The sequence below is a fragment of the Aulonocara sp. 'chitande type north' Nkhata Bay genome, linkage group LG6, assembly GCF_057382095.1.
Source record: "Aulonocara sp. 'chitande type north' Nkhata Bay isolate Kocher_YH1m ecotype deep benthic linkage group LG6, A_spYH_male_GT1.1, whole genome shotgun sequence".
Classification (NCBI taxonomy): Eukaryota; Metazoa; Chordata; class Actinopteri; order Cichliformes; family Cichlidae; genus Aulonocara; species Aulonocara sp. 'chitande type north' Nkhata Bay.
In genome coordinates, this window is record NC_141349.1 from 12,093,146 (window position 1) to 12,108,898 (window position 15,753).

General features: G+C 39.9%; 2 protein-coding genes across 3 annotated transcripts in view; one reads left to right on the forward strand and one right to left on the reverse strand.

The window, feature by feature from the left end:
* Positions 1-240: 240 nt before the first annotated feature.
* LOC147327338 (uncharacterized) lies at positions 241-993 on the forward strand. The gene has a single exon (XM_086294959.1). It carries the CDS (start codon positions 254-256, stop codon positions 947-949), a length of 696 nt encoding a protein of 231 aa, XP_086151085.1. The 5' UTR covers positions 241-253; the 3' UTR covers positions 950-993.
* A 6,050-nt stretch (positions 994-7,043) lies between these two features.
* ncf4 (neutrophil cytosolic factor 4) overlaps positions 7,044-15,753 on the reverse strand; it is a 43,446-nt gene continuing 34,736 nt past the window's right edge. For both annotated transcript variants that reach the window (XM_086294962.1, XM_086294961.1), the window contains exons 8-10: positions 11,224-11,375; positions 10,384-10,449; positions 7,044-7,423 (exon numbers count right to left, since the gene is read on the reverse strand). In XM_086294962.1, coding sequence (XP_086151088.1) covers positions 7,216-7,423; positions 10,384-10,449; positions 11,224-11,375 — 426 coding nt within the window. In that variant the 3' untranslated portion in view covers positions 7,044-7,215. The remainder of the gene's footprint in view (positions 7,424-10,383; positions 10,450-11,223; positions 11,376-15,753) is intronic.

The window sequence follows — 15,753 nt, forward strand, 5'->3', positions numbered from 1 at the left end:
CTCTTCCAGCAGCCACCAGGCCCAGGATCCTCCTGCTCCACCAGGCCCAGGCTCTTCCAGCAGCCACCAGGCCCAGGATCCTCCAGCAGCCACCAGGCCCAGGCTCTTCCAGCAGCCACTAGGCCCAGGATCCTACTGCTCCACCAGGCCCAGGATCCTCCAGCAGCCACTGGGCCCAGGATCCTCTAGCAAGGCACCACCAAGTAAATCAACAGTGACAAGACGGTGAACGGAGCGAGCAAGACAACAAGCAATGGGGCCTAAGAGAACACCGAACGCCGATGAAATTGAGGACATCAAAAAGTCATTGGACTTTCTAACTGAGGAAACATCGGCTATCAAGCTACAACAGAAATATATCCTAGACTTAGTCGAGGAAATAAGGTCGCTACGTAACCAGAATGCAGAGAAGGAGAAACGGATCGTCTATCTGGAGAGCAGGGTCGCGGACCTGGAGCAATATACCAGAATGAACGACGTGATCATCACAGGGCTGTACATAAAACCCCGGTCATATGCTCGGGCTGTGACTGCTGGCAGTAAAGAGGAGCAAGGAGATCTGGATGGGAGCTCTGCGGAGCAACAAGTAGCTGGTTTCTTGCAGTCGAAAGGGATCGACCTGGACTGTAATAACATCGAGGCATGCCACCCCTTGCCCAGGAGAAATGCTAGTGATAAACCAGCTATCATCATAAGATTTGTAAACAGGAAACACAAGAATGCACTGCTGAAGCAGGGGAGGAAACTAAAAGGATCGAACGTCTACATGAATGACCATCTAACCAAATCCAATGCTGACATAGCGAAGAAAGCACGATACCTAAAGAAACTGGGTAAAATTCAGAACACCTGGACTGCAAACTGTAAAATATTTATAAAGCTCAACGGTACACCGGAGGAAGCCAAGGTGCTGGTCATCAAATGCATCCAGGATCTGGAAAAATATTAACAGGTCACTTGACTACAAAGGCAAGGAGCGGGACAAACAATCTACAGTCATCAAGCAGGTAATAGAAGACAACAACGGAAGCTAAAGCGTAACGTATTCAAGGATGAAACAATCAATTAATTCATTATCTGGGAATTATACATTGCTACCACAAAGGATTGCTAATCAGGAGATAAATTCACCAGTAAACACGGAATACAAAACACACTTCACAGAGCAGGACATTGATCCAGAACTGAACTTTTTTAACATCAAAAATACCTGCTACTATCATACTGAAGAACAATTCAACAAAACTGTCAAGGTCGACGGCAAAATATCTATAATCCACTTTAATAGTAGAAGTTTATATGCAAATTTTCACAAAATAAGGGAATATTTAAGCAAATTTACACATCCATTCAGTGTGATTGCAGTATCTGAAACATGGATTAATAAACAGAAAGGAGAGGACTTTGTAATAGATGGATATGAATTAAATCTTACAAATAGAAAGAATAAGAATGGCGGTGGTGTGGCCTTGTTTGTGGATAAAAATTTAAAATACAAGATGGTAGAAAAAATGACGGTGGCGGTAGATAATATATTAGAGTGTGTAACAATAGAAATTAGTATGGGAAAAGAGAAAAATGTCATTGTAAGCTGTATATATAGAACACCAGGTTCTAATATTGAAATTTTTAAGGAGTGGGTAGATAAAACATTCATTAGGACAAATCAAAAAGTCATGTTCATTTGTGGGGATTTTAACATAGATCTACTAAATCCAAACAAGCAGAGAGCGACAGAGGAATTTATTAATACAATGTATAGCTTGGGACTTTTTCCAGTGATCACTAAGCCCAGCAGGATTACAGCACAGTCGGCAACCCTAATAGACAATATATTTACTAATGAAATAGAAAATAGAACCATAAGTGGTCTCCTAATTAATGACATCAGTGATCATCTACCTGTTTTTATAGTGTATAACAGCAATTACAGGAAGGTTAAACAGCAAAACACAATAAAATACAAACGAGTGAGAACAGAAGAGTCAATAAACGCATTCAAAAGTGATTTACTCAAGCAAGAATGGGAGATGCTGTATAAGGAAAAAAATATTGATAAAGCTTATGAGATTTTTTTAGGAAAATTTAAACTGTTATATAATAGTCATTGCCCAGTAAAGAAATATAGTAAAAAACAAAAATATGCAGAGTGCCCATGGATTACAAAAGGATTGCAAAATGCATGTAAGAAGAAAAATACCTTATACAGAGAATTTATAATGAACAGAAGCACAGAAGCTGAAAATAAATACAAGAAATATAAAAATAAATTAACGAGTATTTTAAGGTCATGTAAAAAGGAATACTATGAAAAATTACTGATTATGAATAAAAATAATATTAAAGGGATCTGGAAAACATTAAATACCATCATCAAAAAGGGCTCGGGGCAGGCAGACTATCCTTCGTATTTCGCAAATAATGATAGAAATATTACTAATATGAGAGATGTGGTAAATGAGTTCAATAAATTCTTTGTAAGTGTTGGGCCAGACTTGGCTGAAACAATTCCTGATATAACAGATTCTGTAGAGAAAGAAACTAGACTCATTGACCGCAATCCTCATTCAATGTTCTTAACGGTGGTGGAAGAAATGGAAATCATTGATATTGTTGGGAAATCACAAACAAAAAACTCTACAGACTCTGACGACATTGATATGGAAATCGTTAAGAGAGTGATAGAGGGCATTTCCAAACCCTTAACACACATTTGCAATTTGTCCTTACAAACTGGTGCATTCCCAAAACAAATGAAAACAGCTAAAGTAACACCACTGTTTAAAAATGGTGACAGACACCAATTCACAAATTATAGGCCTGTCTCTCTACTTTCTCAATTTTCAAAAATACTGGAAAAAGTCTTTAGTAATAGACTTGACAAATTTATAGATAAACACAAAATAATAACGGATAGTCAGTATGGTTTCAGATCAAATAGATCAACATCATTGGCATTAATGGAACTGATCGAAAATATCACCAACAATATAGATAAAAGACAATGTATAGTTAGTGTATTCATTGACCTAAAAAAAGCTTTTGACACAATTAATCATGACATATTACTTGATAAACTGGAGTACTACGGCATTAGAGGAGTGGTGTTAGAATGGGTAAAGAGTTATTTGAGAGACAGGCAGCAATTTGTGAAAATTGGGGAATATCAATCAGAGTGTATGGACATTGTTTGTGGAGTTCCGCAGGGGTCAGTATTGGGACCAAAGCTGTTTATCCTCTATATCAATGACATATGTAGAACATCAGATATACTACAGTTTATTCTATTTGCAGATGATACAAATATTTTTTGTGCTGGAGAGAACTTACATCAGCTTTTGGAAATTGTCACACAAGAAATGATTAAACTGAAAACATGGTTTGATAGAAATAAGCTATCATTAAATTTGGAAAAAACTACATTTATGTTATTCGGAAATTGTAAAAAAGATGCAGGAGCAAAATTATTAGTAAACAATGTTGAAATAGAGCAAGTTTCGGATACAAAATTTCTGGGTGTGATAATAGATAACAAAATCTGCTGGAAACCTCACATAAAGCATATACAAGCCAAACTGTCAAGAAGCATCTCCGTACTAAGTAAAGTTAAATATTTTTTGCCTTCCAAATCACTCCGGGTACTTTATTGTTCACTTATATTGCCATATTTGGAATACTGTGTGGAAATTTGGGGAAACACATATAAAACTGCACTTCAACCAATATGTAAAATTAAAAAAAAAGCAATCAGGATGATTAATAAAGCAGGATTTAGAGACCATACTAACATCATGTTTTTGAAATTAAAAATACTGAAGTTTATGGATCTTATAAAATATAAAACTGCAAAAATTATGTACAAGGCCAGATACAATATGTTACCAGGAAATATACAGAGGATGTTCTATGACAGAGAAGGAGACTATGAATTGAGGGGGAAATTGAATCTAAGGATTCTTAAAGCACGGTCAAAGGTTAAAACCTTTTGTGTCACTATTTATGGGGTAAAACTGTGGAATAGTTTTACTATAGATCTACAGCAATGCTCAGGAATTAGTAAGTTCATGAAAATACTTCGAAAACTGATTTTGGAAGAATATGATACCGATAAAGATGATCACCCATTGTATGTATAAAAAATATCAAATTATATCCAAATTATATCAGTCACGGTAGCCAAGTTTATATAGGTTCTCCTCGTGTATCGTGTGGAGTATGTGATGATGGGAATTAGGTGAATTATGTGGGATCAATAAGATGTTGAGCAGGGGTAGGAATTAATAAGTATGTTCATACTTCTTCCTACTCCTTTTCAGACCAAACATTGTTACATTATGTCAGACGATTTTGTTTTATTTCATTATATATTTTTTGTTTATCTGAACACATACGTGTGTGTGTGTATATCTACATATATATTCGTATCTGTAAATGAAAATATATGTAGTGTGTATATATTGTTTTTTGTTTTATATGTCTGAAACAAATAAAGATACAATACAATACAATACAATACAACACAATGTTTTTATAAAAGATGTTATTTAAACTCTAGTTAAAGATGAGGAGAAGCTTTTGGGTTTCACAAGATTAAAAGTTTGAGTAACAGTATTGATCCGTAACCCTGGGGGCAGATATGTTTGGGATTTGTATTAAACTCAATATAATTTTAAAGTTATTTCAACAGCTTTCAAACTTTTTCCCACAGCTTTCTCCTAAAGGTTGATAACCTTTACTACTGAGGGGGAAAAAATCCCTGTGGAACTTTATAATGAATCCATTGCTATTTGGTACTTTGCATTACAATAACACAAAGTTTTTGTTGCAATTTTGAAATTAGCTCAAAACAAGCTCAGGTCCTCTGCCAGAGGCCTGTGAGTTTGAGGGTTCTTCTTAGCTGTTCCTGGAGTCCTCTCTACCTGGAATCTTCAGGTTTTGGGGTTATAGCTCCTAATTCTCCTATTACCAGTGTAAACAAATTTGAAATTTATCTTCTACGTGTGCTCCAGTTGTTCCTTCAGCCCCTGGTCTTTCTCTCCGTGCTCCTCCTTCCCTATGTTGCTGTCCACTGAGATCGACACATCTATCACGCCTGCAGTCTTCTGCGCTTGTCAACTACCACTATGTCTGGTTGGTTGAACAACAAATGTCTGGAACTTGAAGTCCCAGAGGATCATAGCTCCGTTATTTCCAACCACCTTTCATGCTTGAAAATAATGACTTATTGTTATCGATGTACAGGAGGCAGCTGATAGTCTCACCACTCCTGAATTCATATATGCTCTTAGTAATAAGCTGCCTTAGGTGGTTAAGCCCCATACAGAATAGTAGTGTGGACACCTTGGTATATTCTGCACTTGGTGATTTGCGTAATTTATTTGGCGTTGTCCTCCATTGTTGTCTTCCACAGAACCATTGAGTTTCTCATGAATGTTATTAATGTGCTGGTGGTCTTCTACGGTGCCAAGCACTCAAGTGTTGTAGGCAGTGTCGGGAAGGTTACTTTTAAAATGTGTTCCACTACAGATTACAGAATACATGCTCCAAAATGTATTTTGTAACGTATTCCATTACGTTACTCAATGAGAGTAACGTATTCTGAATACTTTGGATTACTTAATATATTATCATGCTTTTTTACAACTACACGAATGTGCTATTGCTGTGTGATTTATTACTGTTACTGAAGGTTATTTGCTTTACCAACACCAACTAGATTTTAAAATCTTAATATAATTGAGTAACAGTAGGTGGACATTAGGTAAGGCTGCACTTTTTGCAGCAGTCTCGTATATAAAACAGGTCCGCGGCTCCGAACCGTAGTAAAGGGACCTCTGGCTAATACCTTGGGTTCTTGTTGGGCTCGTAGCCAAAAACTAGCTTTACTTTGTTGTCTGGGTCAACTTTGCTAGTGAGAGACAGAGAGAGGAGTTGAAAGGCTGCTCCAACAGAACTTATTGTTTCGGAGGTAAAGACAAACACAGTGTACAGTCAAGTCTTAATAGCTTACTTACAACTGGGCTACACTGCCCGTGAGGCTACATTCTTTAGGGCTATGCTTGTCACACTCTGCCTATTGCCATCATATTAAATAATTATTAATAATTATTATGTGTTTAAATAGTTGCCTTGTGAAGTTATTCTCTAAGCTAAGTTGTACACAAGTACAGGATGTCATTTTAGAGTTGTTGTTTTTTTAAGTGTTATTTTGTCACGTCATTATGTGGGCCACAAGTGGAGGTGACATGGGCCGCTAGATTGACACCCCTGCATTAGAGCCTCTCAGTGTGTGTTTTGTTCCAGCGTGGAATTACAAAAAATAGAGAGGGAACAGCCTAACATATGAAACAGGAAGACTGCTGTGTAATCCCTTCATTTCAACAAAGTAACTGTATTCTGAATACCACCTTTTTAAACGGTAACTGTAACAGAATAAAGTTACTCATATTTTGTATTTTAAATACCAGTGTTACTGCCCAACACTGGTTGTAGGCTTTCTTGTAGTGCAGGCGGTTTCTCTGGTCGTAAGAGTCCTGGTGTGCTGCTTTATCAGCCAGGAGCTTGAGTTTGGCCTTTGGTGTTTCCAAAACATTTATTGGCAGTGGTCATGTACTGAACCCACTTAGCTTTGCTACTATGATGGCTGACCAAGCGTCCATGGAGTGCTGTTGCGTCTTTAGCCATTAAGCATGGCTCACGTTGGGTCCTGTTGCTGTCCAGCTCTTGATTCTGTCGACATACTGATGGATGAACAACAACAACACCCTACTTTCTAGCATTAAAAATAAAGCTTGAGGAAATGCCCTGCCCTAATTCCCATCACTGCTGGGACTTCATTCTGCTGTGATGGGGGACCAGAGTCTAATTGTCAAATAACAGAACTGAATTCTGTATATTAACAACTCCTGTTCAATTCCTTCTAATCTCTTCTTACTGAACTACTAACTAGACTGTAAAACTCTGTCAGAGAGCACATCTAACGGTTGAAAAGCCTCTAAGCAAGCAGAAAAAAATTTAAGCACGCAAAATGTAAATATGGTATTAAGTTATTTTATTAAGTGAAATGACTGGAACATTTATTGAAACAGACTTAGAATGAATGTAAATGGCAAACTACACAGAGTTCAAATCAGCAACTATACACTTGGTTAAATTCATTTTCTTATATGACACAACTAAATATTTTATATTTATTTTTCTTCTCTTCAACTTCTCTCAAGCCTCTGTATTGTAAACAGAAAGGTCAGAGGTCGTGGTCACATGCAGTTCCCATGGAAACTGATTAACAGGTCTCTTGACTTTGTCCTGTTGACGTCTGCCCTCCTTGATCATCAGCTGGACATCCTCATCGTCCAGGATACGAATAAGGTCACCATCAGGGTCGCGGTAGTTCAGGGCAATATCATCCACCTTGAAAACATTCCTGCAAGAGACGAAAAAAACACTTCAATAATCAGTGTGTTTTTTTAGAGTATAAATAATATTAAGCATATTCTACAGAAATAGAAAAACTATTTGTGGGTGTTGTTAGTTCTTGTTGGCAGAAATTCTGAGAGATCAGCGAGTGAGATTGTCTCAAAGCCAGTTAATTGCCTGGCTCATAACCTGTTATACATTCAACTGGCAAATCTCATAAGGGCCATCCTATTCAAGCTGCAGCTGCACCCTGTATTGTCATCACTCATCTGCAAGCTACTTTGCAACCCACTACCACCCTAGCTCCTCCCAGTTATACTCCATATTCCAAGTATATGGATGGAAGTGTGAAAAAATCCCAGAACAGAGCCATATCACCAAATATAAATGACTGCATTTGGACTAACAACCACATTTTGTTATGATTCAGTGTTATCAGTGTTTGTGTTTTATGTGTGTGACTCCTCCCACCAGAGGATGGCTGTGGGTTTTTCCTTTTCTCTCTTAGGGGGTGGACACCTGGGAGTGGCTGCTGAGTTGTTGGGTGGAGTTTGTTCCTGTCCTAGGATTGGATAATTGGATGATCACCCCCCTGTAATTAACCACCAGATAACAGCCCCCTGGCCCCCTCCCTCCTAGCCTCCACCATCCTCCACCACCAGCCTGTGTTTTCCAGTTGTTGATACTTAGAGTGCCTTTGCAAACTGATTCGCAAGTTTAACCTCATTTGTGTGTCTGGCGTTAGAGCCTTGATCTTGTAAATCGTTGTAAATAGATTTGTATATATTGTATATTGTGTATATATTGTTCCCTGCAGCAGCCTGGTAGGTGTGAGAAGCCATTTTTGCTGACTCAGTTTTCTCCTGGTTTTCTTTTAGAATGTTAGGTAAGTGAACTGTCTTTTGGTTGGATTTCTTTTGTATAGGGAAGCATAGGGACCTTTTTAGGGAGTTTTGTTTATTATTTTGGCATTGCTCACTGCTGAAGCAAATAAATGGCTGCTTAGCACTTTAAAAGGTACTATTGTTTTTGCGCTTTCTTGGGTGGTGCATGAGTGGGGGCCAATTTCTTGCTGTGTTCAATGTACGCCTAGATTTAGAATGTAACAGAATAAAACAGTCTTGAGATACCTTAGGAGGCCCATTTTCTGAGCTTTCTTGTTCTACAGCGCTGGCATCTGTCTTTTCTTTTCCTACTTCCTGTCTTCTCGTATGTAACCAACACCCTTTCCTCCCTATCCTTATTCTCCCCCTCCCTTTTATCAGTGCTAAGCCATATTAAAACTCAAGACCAGGGTCTCATCCATCCTACTCCAGGGCACAATAGGCCTGAACACAGAAAAACAATAATGAGCAGATAAGCGGCGGAAATGAACTGATTATGAATGGGGAGGGCTAATAATCATAGCGTTCACATATCTAAATTACCAGATAATGAGAAATAGAGGGAGAGGGAGAATGAAAGAGAAAAAGACAGATAGCGTAATGAGCACATGCATCCGGTGATGTTGCTGAGGGAAAGATTGCAAGAGGGGGGACTTGGAGGTCCCACAGGAACTAATTTGATGAGTGGTGAGGATTGGCAACAGGCATTTTGCAGGTTTGCAGTGCACAATGACTAAATATGTTCCTCCTCAGGGCAGGTCGGTGAATTAATGGATTCATACCCATCGCTGTTTGTTGTGGAATTTCATTTTAACTCACAAAAAATGAAATGCTGAAAGCGTGCTCACAAAGGTCAGCAATCAGCATAGTTCATCAGTACATGCTGGAAGAAACATCAGATATGGAAATCTGCTCAATTTTGCGTGGACAAAAGCTTAGATTTGTAATGTAAATTTAACATCTAATTGCTCATGTAGAAATAACCAAAACAAGTGGTGTTTTTTTTTTAATTCAGAAAAGAATTTGGAAGAATATTTGATATCAGAATATTTATGTGAATGCATGTACAGTATGGTTCATGTTTCTGTGCAAAGAGAGTTTACTGAAACTATTTATGAATAAAAGCAGTCCAGAATTTTAATGGAATAAAAGTTGGATCTGGGATCACATTCATACAATCTTTAGTAAACATCATGAAAACATTTAATAAACTGCAACATATAAACTATGACTATGTGAGAGAGAACCAGAAGTAAATTGCTGTTAGATCCTAATCAATCATTTTCTAATGTCTGTCATAGTTAATGAAGTCCGTGCTGTTGTGCCACATGTGTAAAGGAGTGCAATCCTCCTGCTGTGGATGGTTTCTGTTGCAATTTCTTGCCGCTGGTATGCAATAAACTCAGAAGAAAAACAGAATCAGATTATAGTCATTGATGCTGAATCCCTTTAATTTCATCTTTCACAATTTTCACTGGAGTAATAGTAAAGCTGAATTAAATTTCCCAGTTCAATTCAATTTTATATGTGTGTGTGTGTGCGTGTGTGTGTGTCTCTGTGTGTGTATTACATTGTAAAGTAAAGCCCCTAAAAATCTGTTTTGACTTTTCTCTAACAATCAGATCTTGTTAGAGATCCTTGGCCAGCACTTGGTGATAATGGAGAAGAAGAACTCCCTTTTAACAGGAAGAGACGTCCACCAGAACCAAACTTAGCTTCTGTAATATTCCAGACCAACATTGAATATAAATATATAGACGTATTTAGGAGTTATAAGATGCGCACATGATGCACCAATAGACCAGTAAGACCTCAGTGCAAATGTAAACAGCTGAAAACAGCATGAACGTCTCCTTTAACAGTATTCACAAGCTTTAACCAAGTAAATCATTATCACATTTTAGAAGGTGTGGTAATTTGCTTACATGTGTGAAGTCGCTCACAGTAATTTCTCCCTCAGCGCCGATGCTAATCTTTCCCATATAGGTGTAAATGCAGTAAGGGTGTGGCTTTTTTATAACCTAAAACCCAGCGCTACTACAAGACTGAGAGCAGATTACTGAGGAACTGAGGATAGTTTTACCTCATGCGAGACAGCAGGTCCTTGTATGATGGCTGGATGCTGAGGTCCTCTTGTACACACACATCTCTGTTAAAGAAGGAACACACAATTCTCTGATTAAAGCATTTAGAAAACTGAAGGCCTAAAAATCAATATACACAATGCTAATAGGAGAGATTCACTTTTACATTATGTCGCCTGCAACAATAAATTCAACAAATTCACAGTAACAAATTCAATCCAAGGTTTTTTGTTGGATTTTGTTACATCTGAAATCTGACTGAAGGGGATTCAAATCCCTCCACAAAGCTGAAGTGAGAAATGCAGTATTCATTTTCTTTTAACTTCAAGAACAAATGTGCAGGATTTAAGGGATGTAATTGTACAAATAGAAGATAGTGCTATATATTAGTGTACGATCACCTGTAATGACTAACTGTAATGTTTTCATTACCTGATGGCTGAGGCTAACATTTGATGTTAGTTATCTGAAGCCATTAAAGCCTCAAAGTATAAAATTAGGGGACCTATTAATGTTTTAAATTTTTGTTTTTTTCAGGATTATACTCAAGCAGCTTTGCATGATTCACAGTTTGAAATAATCCTTATTTATCTTATCCTGGGCCTCGGTGTATCCCTCAGTTCCTCCACTGTCTGAAACAAGCTGCTTATCTACCTTTAAGCCAATATTCTTGTGATTCATTTGAACCGTAATTTGCATATATCTGTGGTGATCATATGAAGGATCTCTTCTCACTGGCATGATACTGTTTCAAGAGTAACATATAAATAAACAATGCGTTTAAAACCTGAAATCGAATCGCACACGATATCGTCTTAGCTCACTAAAGTCAGACAGACCTGGTGTCGACTCCAGAAGGGGTGAGCAGGAAGCAGCGGAGACAGCTGTATGTGTGGCCTCCACTTTCACCTTCAGAGTCACTCTCAGGGAGGGGTTTAATAATCTTCACAAAGGTTTCTGGGAAGATACCGGTCTGATTGTTTACTGTACCCTGAAGGAGAAAAAAAAGAAGAAGAGGAAGAAGCGCATAAAGAAGAGGAAGCAAATGATCAAAAGATGAGCGAACAAATGAATTATGTCTCAGAGGATGGAGTGATAGGGGACTGATGATTAGACAAGGTGATGATTTAAAGGAGAGAAAGAGAAGAAAGCAGCATGGAAGTGCATCTGGAGAGACGTTTTCCCGACTAATTAGCGTGTTCATAATATGCTGCTGATGTTGGAAGCACTAAACACAATCATACAGCCTTTTTACTACACCCCTGGTGTCTCACTGTGTTACTCTGCAGAAACACATACAGAAGCTGTTTCAAAAAGCATCCAGCACTTTCACACATTTATTGTAGAACAAGGAAGCAGTATTATGTGAAAAAAAAGCCTTTCATTGTAACGCGCCGAAATCACAACTTTGGATCAAGTACAATGATGATAACACCCAGTCTGTCCTGAAAAGTTGTATATTCAAACCTCTTTAGTCAGCTGACTTGTATGTTATCTAATGGGTGTGAATTTAATAAAAATGGAGCATTTGTAGTATCTTGTGTTGCAACTTTAAAGCAATTGATAAAAGTTAAGTTAAAAAAAATTAGGATCTGAAGACAGCACATCCAGATAATCATTTTGTTTCTATCACAACTTCACGTGCTTCTGAGGTCCATGGAAAAGGGCAAAAGTCTAGAGAGCTTGAAAGAGGTTGTAGTTGTACAACTTTGCTGCTTGATCATTGTGGTTCATCCTGCAGCCTGCACCTGGATTACCAAATCATTACTTTGGAGGAGGCTGTAAAACGTTATGCCCTGGCTTCATTTCAGGAAATTACATAATAATCAATGAACATTTATGGGCAGAACATTTTTTCTAATGCACCCCAAATACTGACTGTACCTTTAATTTGATCTTTATAGTATGGGTGTGGATGGAGCTTCAGCCTCTTCCAATTCAGAGCAATGAATCTATGTAATCATTAGCCATTGTTTTTTTTATGAGGATTAAAAGAGGCTAGAAAGGAAAACGGCATGTGCTTTATTTCTACATTCAGTAAAAACAGAACACCATTCAAGAAATACATATATCCTTATATACTCACTTGATGATCTTATTGCAAGTTAATGTGCTTAAATAGTTGAGCTTAGTCTTCCTTAAATTGTAGTAACAGTACTCTAAGTACTATGAAGTACTACAAGCGGTACTTTTACTTTATTGTGACCTTTTGAAGTCTTTATTGAAAAAAATGACAGAACTGGTTGGTTAGTTGGTTGGTTAGTTGGCTGGTTGGTTAGTTGGTTAGCAGGAATAAGGTTAAAAAACATGGACAAAAAGTGTTATGTTGTGGCCGGGTTGGGTCCACTAGGGGGCAACAGTGGTTGTTGGTGTTTTCCGGTCTGTGGGGGCCGATGTCCCGGCCCCCCGAATAAAGTACAGCCGTGAGCTAAACATGTCTCCATGATTCCTGAGTCTCAGGCTATTACATATGGCGACGAGGATGAAAGCCAGGGTTTGCTGTGAAGTCGCAACGTCGTAAGTGACTGCGGAATGGAGGTTGGCGAGAGGTACAGCGCTAGCATCTGTTGGAAGCGGAGCATAACCCTCGGTGTGGAATAATGGCTACCACTTTGGGCTCGGTGGCACCGTTCGACGGAGAGCGGCAATCCTGGGAGGAATATTGTGAGATATTGGAGTACTTCTTCGTGGCGAATGACACTAAGGGAGAAGGCAAAAATAACAGTAATGCTGATGGTCTGAGTCGTCTACCTCTTCCAGAGTTGCTCCCTAAAGAAGTGGTGGCGGAGGACCAAGTGTTAATGGTAGATCAGGACCAGGAGGAAGTGATGACATCTGAGCAGCTGCAGAGATGGACAACCAAAGACCCAGTACTCGCCAGAGTACGTGAGTATGTATTGAGGGGATGGCCCAATACGCAGCATCATGATTTTCAACCCTACAGGCAGAGGCAACAGGAGCTGAGTGTGCAGGATGGGTGCGTGCTGTGGGGGTCAAGGGTGGTGATACCAGAGAGAGGTCGACTCTCCCTGTTGGAACAGCTACATCAGTCACACCCAGGTATGAGCCGCATGAAAGGCCTGGCCAGAAGTTACATGTGGTGGCCGCATATGGAGAATGACATTGAAGACAAGGTGAGGTCTTGCCGTAACTGCCAGGAGCTTAGACACAGACCACAAGAGGCACCCTTACACCCCTGGGAGTGGCCAGAAAAGCCCTGGAGACGGATACATATCGATTATGCGGGCCCGTTTCTGGGTAAAATGTTCTTGGTAATAGTGGACGCCCACTCTAAATGGTTAGATGTGTATCCAGTGCAATCCGCTACAGCTGCGGCCACCATAGACTGCCTGAGAAACTGTTTCAGTACACACGGACTTCCTGAGATGGTGGTCTCAGATAATGCTCAGTGTTTTGTAAGTGCGCAAACTAAAGAGTTCATGACAAAGAATGGAATCACGCACGTCACCTCCGCTCCATATCACCCAGCATCCAATGGGTTAGCCGAAAGAGCAGTGCAAACGTTCAAAGGACTCATGAAAAAGAGTACGGGAGACACCCTGGCGACCAAGTTAAACAGGGCTCTGTTTAGTTACAGAATCACACCACAGTCCACAACAGGGAAGTCACCTGCGGAGTTAATGATGGGCCGGAAGTTGAGGTGTACGCTCGACCTCATACACCCTGACTTGAAGCAAAGGGTGAAGGCAAGACAAGACAGTCAAAGACTGTACCATGATAGACATGCCAAGGAGCGCATGTTTGGGAGGGGAGATGCTGTATATACCAGAAACTATGGCAGAGGACCCAAATGGATTCCAGGACTCATACAGGAGATGACGGGGCCTGTCTCCTACTTGGTGATGCTGGGCAATGGGACAGTGGTGAGGCGTCACGTTGATCAGCTGTTTGCCCGCATGAAATTGGGCCTGGCTGCAGGATCGCTGGAAGGCCAGTCGGGTGAGCCCCCGGAGGCAGACCCACACAGCAGTGCGGAGCTGGAAGTGGAGGAGGAGAGACACAAGGAGGTACAAGTCACTCCTGTGGTGACGCCCTCTCTGGGGAGTAGTGATTCACCCGAATCACCGGCCATGGAGTTGCGGCGGTCGCAACGAACCAAGAGACAGCCGGAGTACTTGAGAGACTTTGTGCCGTGATTACAGTGAATTGTTATTGGTTAACACATGGCTGTTGGACTAAGGGTTTTTGGTTATGGGTGTGTTCTGTGATGTTTTAAACTACGGTGTAGTTTCAGTTTAAGGGGGGAGGAATGTTATGTTGTGGCCGGGTTGGGTCCACTAGGGGGCAACAGTGGTTGTTGGTGTTTTCCGATCTGTGGGGGCCGATGTCCCGGCCCCCCGAATAAAGTACAGCCGTGAGCTAAACATGTCTCCATGATTCCTGAGTCTCAGGCTATTACAAAAAGTCACTGATATGCAATCATGTGAAAAGAAAGTTCACACAGATGTTGTTTGGCACTTTGCTGCAGTCAGATGTGTGTTTACTCAATGTGAAGAAGGAAAAACATCATGTCTTTAGGCAGGAACTTATGGGACCCATCAGTCTGAGAAGAATTACTGTATGAGGCCATTTACAAATTATTTGAAGTTTATAAATCCACAGGGAGAAAGATCTTTCACAAATTAAAAATATTCAGGACAGCTGCCAATCTTCCCAAGGGTGGACAACCCCCAAAGATTTGCTCTTTTTTTTTTTTAGCTAAAAATATTCTTCAATTTTGAGGGATTCTTGGCTCTTCAATACATTGAAAGTGGTAAGATTAATCAAAAAAATCTGATTACCACTAATTGGATTACAAACCCATCTAAGCTGATATTGTCCCTAGAATAGATCATGTTGAAACAAACCTGGATCCTGCTTTGTGTCATTTTCTACAGACTCTGTAGACGTACTCTCTGTTGTAAGTCACTCGATAGAAGTCACTGGTCACTGCAGTCATGGGCTGAGTATGTTCTACTACCAGCGTACATCCAGTTCTCCTTAAAGTCAAAGCTGACGACCAGTCCAAGCCTGCAGGCTTCTTTCTCTGCATCAACACTTCACAGCTGCTCGCTTCTATCACTCTCCTTTCAGTTGGCCGCTGAGCAGCACTGTCGCAGCAGCTAGTGATGAAGTCTGTTTCTCATTGGCAGCTTTGCAGCCGCTGGATTTGTCGGTTTCCAAAACTGTGGTTTCACTCTGGTGTGTTTGAAATATTTACCTTGACGCACCAGTATGCCAGTTGGATTTGTCACGTTTTCCACCCACATCCACTCTGTCCACTGACTAACTCTACGCACTCAGTCAACTTTTCACAAGTTGTAAGTGTTGCATTAACCTCACCCCCCATCAAAAAAAACAAAAAACAA

Bases quoted from the DNA above. Each gene is read 5' to 3' on its own strand.
- LOC147327338 (XM_086294959.1), top strand. From the start codon at position 254: ATGGGGCCTAAGAGAACACCGAACGCCGATGAAATTGAGGACATCAAA.